Genomic DNA, 10,518 nt, shown 5'->3' with positions numbered 1-10,518 from the left:
CCAGGAAGCAAGTGCCATGGGACATTGGTGGTAGAGGCAAAGAGGATTCAGGGCTCGGCAATCCTCCCCAGAGGTCTGTCCCAGCAGGAATCTATCTGGCAGATTCTGATTAGAACCCTCCCCTGATCCTCAGCTCTGTCCCAAGATCAGAGAGATGACAGTGCTGATTCTTAGACCCCTCCCACCACTGCTTCACTCCTGTGACATTGAAGCTCCCTGGCCACTGATCCCAGGCTCATCCTGACTCTGTAAGGGCCATTCCCAATCCAGAAGAAGAGACTCTGCCCCTGCCTAGAACAGCTTCATAACTGGACTCCGGCCAGCCCACCCCCTTGCCTTCTCCCAAGCTTTCCTTTACCCAACCAGACCAGGGCCCGGGCTCCCTCTGGACCTCACAACTCACTGAAATCTTTCCTACTTGTCCAGGTGGAGTGAGTCTGAGACCAGCAGATGAGCAGACTGAATTTAAAAGATCCTAACAAAAGGTAAGTGAAGAACAGTTGAAGATTTGAAGTATGAGGGGTGGGCAGACATCAGGCATTTTATTCTAATATGGCAGGAGGTTCCTGGCATTTGGTTGATCCCTAATACTCTCAGAATTGTGCTGGCACTTGAGGGAGGTCAGCAGTGACCCAAGGGGCTAGGTGAGCAACAGAGGTAGTGACCCAGGTCTATCCCTGAGCTAGACCCTGATGCCTCCTGAGACTGCTTTTGCCCCCATCTGTGGCTGGACAGCTCCCAGCCTTTGTGTACCTCTACTTTCCAGATGGAATTCCCTCCATTCCTAGTGACTCTCTGGAACAGATTTGGGAGTTTGAACCACCAAGGATGGAGGAAGATAAGGAAAGGGGAAGAGAGTTTGGCTCAGAAGCAAGGTGGTAGGTGGGCATAGGGAAGATTGCTGGGTTCTGGCCCCTGCCACCCCCATTTTTTATTTTCATTTTTAAATTTAAATATTGTTTAAATTAAATGGCCACTACATTCCCCATGTTTGAAACAAAAAATGAAAAAGAGCCGGGTATGGTGTTGCACACCTGTTAACCCAGCAACTCCCTGAGGCAGGAAAATGCAAGTTCGAGGTCATCCTCAGCAACATAAGGAGGCCTTAAGCAATTTAGCAAGACCCTTTCTCAAATCAAACAAACAAACAAACAAACAATAAATAAATATAAAAAGGGTGGGGCAGGGGATGTGGCTCAATGGTTAAGTGTCCCTGGGTCCAATCCCTGGTACAAAAAAGGAAAAAAATAAATAGGGAGTAAAAAAGAAATTGGTAGAAAAATAAGTCATCTTCTTTCTCAGCCAACCATTTTTCCTTCTTAATGGCAAATAATGTTATTCCTGTTTTTTTCCATAGCTAATTTTTTGACATTTTTGTTTGGTGAGGTTTGGTTTTGTTTGGTGGTTTGTGTGTGTGTGTATGTGTGTGTATGTGTGTGTGTGTGTGTGTGCGCGCACACGCAGTATTAGTGATTGAACTCAGGGCTACTCTATTGCCAGCTACTTCCTTGGCTCTTTTTATTTTTAATTATTTTTTTTTCTGAAATTGTCCTTTATTTTGTTGTACTAAAACTGATACAAAGTAACATTTTAGTACAGAACCTCCCAGGTTGTCAGATCCTGTATCTGCCTGCACACCACCCATCACAGCCCAATCTGCCTGCAATATAGAAAATCAACGTGTAAACAATGCCTCAAGAATGGTCTATAGTTTTTCTCAGTTGTCTGAGCTAGAAAACTTGTACCTGAAAAAGAAAGGTCAGCATTGAGAACCGAAGCTTGTTTCTCTTTTGAAGCGCTGTGCAAGAAATCATATCCCTTTTTTAAAAAATATCAGTAATGGCTAAACTACAATCTCGTTTCTAGAATTACAAAGAATAAAATCAAGTCAAAGACATCTTGGTATTAAATGAAATTTTAGGAACAGTATTAAAATATGGATCCTACACCAATGACATCGGAGCCTGGTATAGAACCTACTAACAGGACACTGCAGGACACACCCTTTAAGGAATCTTCAGCCAGACTTATCTGGCCTCCGAAGTGCATGCCCTTTTTATTGTATTTTGAGACAAGCTCTCACTAAGTTGCCCTGGCTGACCTCAAACTTGCAATCCTGCCTCAGCCTCCAGAGTTGCGGAGATTTACAGGTACAGACCACCACATGTGGCTCCAGAGCTAGTTTATGCCTATTCAAGCAGCATAAATAATCCCTCTCTTTTACACATTTTATACACATCGTCCCACATGTTGCTGCTCCCTCTTAACAGTGGATTATCATTGGAGATCACTGCATGCATCATTAAATAAAGCATTTTCCATTGTGTTTCCACAGCTGTTTGGAAGAGACTGCCCAGATTCTCTTCAAAGCATTTAGCCAGTCCTTCACTGGTGGCTGTTTGGGTTGTGTCCAGACTTTTTGAGTTTCCATTTGCTCATCTATAAAATAGGTAATAACTATCCTACTTTTTGGAATAGTCATGAAGGATTCAAGAGCATGCCTGGGTTAAGAACTGAAAAAAAAAAATGGGAGTTAGCATGATTGTTCCTCCCACACCACAGCCCATTTTTTAAATTTTGGGGGGATACCAGGGATTGAACTCAGGGGCACTCAACCACTGAGCCACATCCCCAGCCCTATTTAGTACTTTATTTAGAGACAGGGTCTCACTGAGTTGCTTAGCACCTCGCTTTTTGCTGAGGCTGGCTCTGAACTCTGGATGCTCTTGCCTCAGACTCGCAAGCAGCTGGAATTACAAGTGTGCCACTGTGCCCAGCTCTAAGACCCCTTTTAAATGTCACTTCCTCCTCAGGTCCTCCCTTCCTGCTCCCCTGTTCTCTGTGGCATCCATTGCTTCCTACAGTGACTTTGTGCCAGGCTTTGAGCTGCTTGGGGACAAGGTGGGCATCTTACCCACCCTTGCCTCCCAGAGGGCATAGCACAGAGAAGCAGCTAGGGCTGGGCACTAGGAGAGCCCCTCCTGTCTGGAGCTATGCAAGGTGTGCCCTTCTCTCCACAGGATGAGTGAAAGGGCAGTGCAGAACTGGAACTCAGGCCATTGGCTGCTGGCACTGTGCTTGAGGTGGCTGTGGACCCTCCTGGCCTTTGCTTCCTTGCAGCCTCCCACTGCCACAGGTTAGGGAGAGGCAGCAGGGACTGGGAAGGAGGTTTTCCAGCACACCTGGAAAACTGGATAACACCCCACCCTGTTCCACACAGCGAGCAGATCTCGGAGGCAAGGTAAAATCCATAGATTTCAGGGTTCTGACTCCTTTGTTCATCACCCAGGCAACTGCTTCCTTCTGCTATCCCCACCAGGAGGATGCCTGGGCAGACCCACTGCTCCCTGTCCCTTCCAGGCCAGAAGGTGTTCTGCAGGGAGAGAGGCCCTCGGGTGGGGGCTTAAGTCTAGCCTCCTGGCCTAATTCTGGGGTTTTCCTTCTGGGATGGCTGAAGCCTATATAAGTGGATGATCCTCCCCACGCACTGTAAGCCCTGGGGCCCTTGCCCTCACCCTGAGAAAGCAGGGAGGTGGGGGCGGGACCTGGTGCCGGACTTCAGATTTCTTCTGCTCAGACCCAGGGTCTGCCAAAGGGTGATGAGTGCGGCTTCACTGGGGAGGAACAGGAAGATTTCATCTGCTTCTTTCTCCCCTGCCATTGGATTTTTTCTGTGTGTGATGCTGGGGATCGAACCCAGGACTTGATGCTGCTGGGCATGTGGTCCATCAGTGAGCTAAAACCAAAGCCCTGGAAATCTCTTAAATAACCTTCCCCCAGCCAGGTGTAGTGGTGCACACCTGTAATCCCAGTGACTTCCGAGGCTGCGGCAAGTTGAAGCCAGCCTCAGCAACTGAGCAAGACCCCGTCTCCCAATAAAATGTAAAGGGCTGGGGGTGCGGCTCAGTGGTAGAGGTCTTCTGGTTTCAATCCCTAGTAGTTCCCGCCCAACACATACAAACAAGAAAGGAAGGAAGGAAAGTCCTTCTCCCTAGCAGGTAGAAGCGGCTCAAGGACCAGCAGGTGGGTGGGAGGGGAGCAGGGCTGGAGGCCTGGGCTGGGGACCTGATCTGATGTGGCTGGCCCCATCAGTCTTTGTAAAGCAGGGCACCTGTGAGGTGATCGCTTCTCACTGCTGCTGCCACAGGAACCACATCGAGGAGCACTCCCAGACCGTAAAATGCTCCTGCTTTTCCAGCCAGGTGGCTGGCACTATGCGGGCAAAGCCCTCCTGTGAGGATGGTGAGTGAGAAGCTAGGCCCTGGTCAGTGAGACTCTGAGCAGAAAGATAAGGAGGTCTGGTTGGGCCTTTTCATCTTCTGGGGATCCAATTTCATACCCATCTCAGGGCTTTCATGATCAGAGTCTCAAATGATGGGGCACCCTCTGGGGGACAGGAGGGCAGATATGACTATCTCTGTGTTATAGACAAGGAAAACTCTTGTTGTGTGCTGTCCCTCACTGCCCAGCCCACACCGACAGACAAGTTCCCTCATACTTTAGGCTTTCTGCCACACACAGCCTTTCAGACGTGGGCTCTTCACCTACTGCTCTCTCCCCAGCCTCTTCCACATGCTCTGCTCTCAACCCTGCCTTTACATGAACACTTGTGTTCCTTCACATCACCCTTTCCCACCTACCCACTCTGGCTTCTGTTCTCATGCTTAAGTGGCATCTGAGTAACCATGTCCAGTGTGATCACATGCATGCCAGCTTGTGCCCTCCTGGTCTGTGGACCTCTGAACATCATGCATAGTAGCTCACACACACCAAGCTGAAGATTGGTACCTCTGTGCCAATGACATGATTGCCTCAGAGACAACTTCACCTGCCTCCTTTTCCCCTCAATGTCTTTGGTGAGATGCTGGGACCTGTAGGATTAAAGTTGGTAGGGCTATGTCCCCAGGCCTCAACATTTCTTCCTCTCTGGGCATCCCAGAGTAGGCAGAAGACAAGGGAAACATGGGACGCCATGCCAGGGGTGTGTGGAAATGTGTACCTCATTCACAGACCCCCCCTTGACTGCTGGCTGTGCTTGCAGAGAGCTTAGAGCTGCACTCCTGCCTCCTGCCCCAATAGCCTCTATCATCCTGCAGAGGTGGTGGTGTCAGATGGAGCTCTGCCTGCCAGGGGAGAAGTGTAAGGTGCTCCCAGACCTGTCGGGATGGTGCTGCAGCAGTGGACACAAAGTCAAAACCCACTAAGGTATCCAGGTGGACACCTCATTCTACTCCTCTTCTTCCTCTTTCACCTGGGGCAGCCAAGGGGGCACAGGAGCCCTGGGGATCCAGGATGGCATGACCCAAGGTGGTATCTGTGAGCAGTGAGATACTCACTGCATCCCCAGGTGGTCCTTCCATGTACAGTCAGACTCTGAGGACTGGTGTTAGGGCTCTGGATGAGAAATCCAGGAGTGTCTTTCTGGCAGATTTTTTGATGGTCCATATGCCTTGTTTTCTCTTCTTTGCCTATAGTGAGTTTGCTTCTGGAAAACATCAAGTCTATACAAACAAAGTGGGGAATTGGGGAAGCTATCTAGATAATTCAGGGAGGAGTCTCTCCTCCTACCTGAATTCCAGGTACAGTAGTCACTCTGCCCAACACTTCTCCATGGACTGTCCCCCCATTCCCACAATTCTAAACTCCAAACAGTTCATACCTCCCTTCCTCTAGTCAAATTGCTCTGTCTGCTGTGACAGCACCCAAGAGGATTATTATTTTCATGGTTTGTTGCCTATCCCATGAAACAAGGGGTAATTAAAATTTTATTAAAGTTGTTAGCAATTCCATGCATGTCATGGTTAATTAGTTGCATCTCTTTGTCATCACCATTTGTACAGATGAGTGACAATGTGGGGCAAGCCAAGGCACTGCCTTCTACATTCCGTGCCCATCACCACACACATCAAACAGGCAAACAAACAAGAAGAGAAAGAAAGGCAGCCTCAACAGTTTTGAAGAAAGCAACAATTTTCCCAGAGCACAGAACAAATGGAGCAGGGAGTTTGACTAGATATAGAGCATCTTATCTGTAGGCAGAGAAAGGAGACAGCCATTCTGAATATACCTAAGCCTAGATGAGAGTGAGACCCACCACAGAGCTTGTGATATTTGTCACCATGTTATATGTTTAGGTTTGTAGCCCATAAAGCCTACACTGTGCTTGCAATTTGTACAGTGACCTGGAAGCAAATAATGGGTAAAGCGTGCCTGATTTATGTTTGCATGGTCCAGCTGGGCCACTTTTGCAGCCTGGACTGCTTCAGGAGCAAGGAACCAGCAGCAATGTGACCTGTGTATCCTGGAGAGTCTCTGGCACAGTGGAATGGATCCACCTTGTCTTCTATTGTTTGCTGTTTAGGTCACACGATAGCTCTTAGGGATCACAGCCTGGACAGGAGAAGCTTGATTGAGGCTTGGACTGAAGAATGGCATCCAGTCATCACCCAGCAAATTTAGAAATTCAGTTACCTGGACTCATGCTTCATGTCAAATTCAGCATTAACTCTCTTGATTTTAATCAAGTCTCTAAGCAGATATGGATGGATCTCCAACCACATATCTTGAAGACTGTGCTCTGCTAGAGACAAAGAAGTTCAAGACACAATTCCTGCCCTTAAAGAATATCCAGTTGGGCTGGGGAATTGAAGACAGATAATTTAGGTCATTGAGAGTCTTTGGCACCATGACTTCTGAACCACCTGCTGAGGGCATAATAGGAGTTTGGGGATGAAATTTTCGAAGCTCTTTGGCTACTCCCTGGTCACAAGGCACAAAGATGAGAATTCACAATCAGCACCTTTCCATCCATCCTGATTCCATGGTAAACTGCTAACAAGTTGAAGGAAAGCTTTCTTCCTTATGCCAGGCCAGTAATCTCTCATTTGGATGGGATTGGATTGACTTGGGGAAGGAAAGTAATGAAGCATCTGTGGAGTCACAGCATGTTTGAGCTGTTTGTTGGGTATGGAATGCACAGGTCCTTAGAATCAGCCTCATCCAAGCACCTCATGTTTCTGTTCATTTGCTTATTGTAACAGATAAGAAAGCTGGATGTGGTGGCGCAAACCTAATCCCAGCAACTCTTGGACTGAGGCAGGAGGGTCAAAAGTTTGAGGACAGCCTGGAAAATTTAGCAAGTCCTTGTCTCAAAATAAAAAGAGCTGTGGGTGTAACTCAATGGTAGAGTACTTGCCTAGTATATGTGAGAGGTCAGGGTTTGATCCCCAGTATTACCGAGAGAGAGACAGAGAGAGAGAGAGAGAGACAGAGAGAGAGAGAGAGAGAGAGAGAGAGAGAGAGAGAGAGAGAGAGAGAGGGAGGGAGGGAGGGAGGAAACTGAGCCCCAGAGTGCTGAGGTTGAGATGATTATCCCATGAGCTCACAGCCTGGTCTCTCAAATCTCTAAGACTGCAGCCTTTCACTAGTGTGGACATTGGAATTCCAACCTAGACCTTCCTTATTACACCTGACCCTGTAAAGCATTGGCTGGACAGTAGCAACATATTTCTTGGAACATGCTAGACACTTTCACCAAGTTTACTGTTCTCCTATCTGCAATAAACCAGAATCTTTACACACCAGGATGTAGAGTCACTTTGTCTCCACTCTGCCCTAAGCCCCCCAAATTCCAAATAGCCTCCATGATAACACAGAAGTCACTCAGCCCACTTGCAGTGGGGGTGCTTGGTTGGCATCCCCATTGCCTGCTCTGACCCATCTCTTTTGTGGTCTTTAGCCTGTGATGCTCTCAGAGGTTCTGGTTCCAGGAGAAAGTCTGGGAGGAGTGTAGGGCTGGACAAAGTCCTGTCACTTCAAATTCACCTGCTGAGGTGGTAGGCTGGAGCCTTTGTCTAGGGCTGAGGGTCAGCTGGCACCATATGATAGCTTGGATGCAGCCTCTGTGATGGTGGGGATCACCAGGGCTTTAGGGGTAGGGTGTCATCAGAAACCAACTGGGATGATGCCGCTTTCTGATCCTCAAGTAGGCAAATAAGATGATTTGGGACTAGTTTCAGTTCCTCCCTCTCTGCCTACCTCTTTATACAGTATAATCAAGACTGATGTCTCCCTCACCCCACCCTAGTGTATTTTTTTCTTTTTCTTTCTTTTTTGTTAATGGGGTGAACAATGGTGCCAGCTTCTTGCTGGACTGTAAATATCAGTGCTCTGACAACTATAATCTCTGCATAGAGTGGGCTCTCAGGTGGGGTTGTCAGTGAGCTAATCAGAGCCTTTCTTGCCTCCTTCAAGGCTGGGAAAGGACCTGGAGGAGGGGAGTAAAGGTTCACATACTATTCCTGGAAAGAGTTGGAGAGTAAATATTTTAGGCTTTGCAGACCACAAAAGTAGGACACCTTCTCCATCAGATTGAGGACAGTTTGTTGCACATTCTTTGTTTTTGTTGTTTGTGTCATTTGGTTTAAAAAAAACTTTCAAAATTGCAAAAAACTTTAGCTCAAATACAAAAAGCAACTCTTGGCCTTTTTCAGAAGGTCACTAACCCCAGTAAACCTCAAGTCAGGCCACGTTTGCAGCTTGGGATGGTTTCCCAGCCTCCTGGCCTGCCCTGGGTGCTGTGGAAACTTGAACTTGAGGGCAGGGGTGGGTTTTGTTTTTCTCTGAATGCTCCTTTAGGGATGGGTAAGTTAATTATTTAGACTACAAGTGAGACAACTTTAGCAGAGTCAGGCAATAAAAACCTGCTCTTCTAGAGGCCAGGATGTGGGCTCCTCCATTCCCTCCTCACCCTCAAGACTGTGTCTAGGAGGTAGGGACAGAGCTCCAGGCCCCTGCTCATCATAAGCCAACCAGTGCCAGCCTCTGCACCAGCCAACCTCATTCTCCTACCTTCCCTGGCCTCCCTCATCCCTGCTCAGAGGAGACTGCTTTCCTTTGACACATGCTGGGATCTGGTAGTTTATTTTATTAGCTCCTCAAAGACACATTTCCTCCAAACCTATTCATATATTTATCTGAAGGGCTTTGAAGGGTATCCTTTGCATGGCCAGAAAAGCCCCACATGAGAGGATCTGATGGAGAAGCTGTCCCACTTTCCAATAGTAGTTACCTGGGATCTTGTTTCCAACTAAGTCAATATTTGTGTGCATTTTGTAGCTGTACAATGAGAGCCTAGAATGTAAATTGGTTTCCATGGATTGTCTTCCTCGTCTCCCCTTAGTGTGCTGGGTCTCACATCCTCTGAGTTCACAGGCACCCTCTGCCCCTCAGCTGTGAAGGACTTAGGAAGGTTGCTAGTTACAGATCACGTAATGGATTTCTGTTGTCTCCTGGCAGTTTCCTTAAGGTCTGTGAGTGACATCTTAATTAATGGCCCTAGACAGTTGCACAGAGTTGATGCTGTAGCTTCCTAAAATCACAAGCTCACAGCTGGAAGGGATTTCAGGCCAGTTAGTTAACTCATTCATTTATTAGATAAGGAAAGGGTGGCTTGGAGAGCTTAGATAATTTTCCCAAAGATACACAGCAGACTGCTTGCTTGTTCTGCCCAGGGACCCACCCAGACAAGTGATCTTTTCATTACTGCTCATCACTTTTTACCCCAGAACTGATGAGGGACCTGGAAAGTAGTTAGCAAGAATGAATGTGAAGCTAGGTGCTGTGGTGCACACCTGTAATCCCAGCAGCTCAGGAGGCTGAGGCAGGAAGATCTAAGTTCAAAGCCAGCCTCAACATTTAGCAAGACCCTAAGCAACTTCCTGAGACCCTGTCTTTGAATAAACTATAAAATAGGCTGGGGATGTCTCTCAGTGGTTAAGCACCTCTGGGTTCAATCTCCAGCACAAAGGAAGAGAAAGAGGAGGAGGAGGAGGAAGGGATGAAGAAGAGAAAGAAGGAGGAGGAGAATTATTAACATGAAAGAGCCTGGACACTTTCATGGCTTGAGTACAAGAGGACAGAAGAAAAATGGAAACATTTAGAGATATACACACAAAAAGAGGGAAGAAGTAGCCAGGTGCAGTGGGCACACATGTAATCCCAGTGACTGGGGAAGCTGAATCGGGAGGATCACAAATTTGAGGTCAGCCCAGGCAATTTAGCAAGACTCTGTCTCAAAATAAAAAGTAAAAAGGGGTGTGGATATAACAGTGGTCAAGTGCCCCTGGGTTCAAGCCCAGTACTGTATCACTTCACCACAACATCAAAACACCAGAGCACAGGACACAATAAAACAAAACTAATGCCATTACAAAGAGAATTGACTTTTGCCTTTTCTGGAGGAAATGGAATGGAGCCCCTGTCAACCCCTGAAAGCTGTGAAGCCAGCCCTGATGGCTTCTAGTTTCTTACAGTCTACTACAGGAGTCTGTAAATGAAACTCCTTGGTCACCTTTCCTTGTTAATAAAGTTTTGTTGCAACAGAACCATGTTTATTTGTTTATTATTGCCTACTTATTATTGGCTACTTTTGTGCTATAACAGCAGAGTTGATTTTTTTTAAAGAGAGAGGAGAGAGAGAGAGAGAGAGAGAGAGAGAGAGAGAGAATTCTTTTAATA

The 10,518-nt window shown here is 47.2% G+C and overlaps 1 protein-coding gene across 2 annotated transcripts; it reads left to right on the top strand.

Moving 5' to 3' along the window:
• Nucleotides 1–3,021: 3,021 nt before the first annotated feature.
• On the top strand, nucleotides 3,022–7,254 carry LOC308634940 (chemokine-like protein TAFA-3; the record flags this gene model as incomplete). Of its 2 annotated transcripts, XM_081269139.1 has the most annotated exons (4): nucleotides 3,022–3,136; nucleotides 4,093–4,242; nucleotides 5,080–5,205; nucleotides 5,841–7,254. In XM_081269139.1, the coding sequence occupies 3 exons, from the start codon at nucleotides 3,022–3,024 to the stop codon at nucleotides 5,202–5,204; spliced, it is 390 nt and encodes a 129-aa protein (XP_081125265.1). In that variant the 3' UTR covers nucleotide 5,205; nucleotides 5,841–7,254. The 2 variants fall into 2 exon arrangements, with proteins under 2 accessions (XP_081125265.1, XP_081125266.1); XM_081269140.1 differs by lacking the exon at nucleotides 5,841–7,254 and having other exon boundaries at nucleotides 5,080–5,264.
• Between the last annotated feature and the right edge of the window lie 3,264 nt (nucleotides 7,255–10,518).

The sequence above is a fragment of the Spermophilus citellus genome (genome assembly GCF_964194105.1).
Source record: "Spermophilus citellus genome assembly, chromosome: 16".
In the NCBI taxonomy this organism is placed as follows: Eukaryota; Metazoa; Chordata; class Mammalia; order Rodentia; family Sciuridae; genus Spermophilus; species Spermophilus citellus.
Note: the sequence above shows the minus strand (reverse complement) of the source record. Positions and strands in the feature narration are given on the sequence as shown.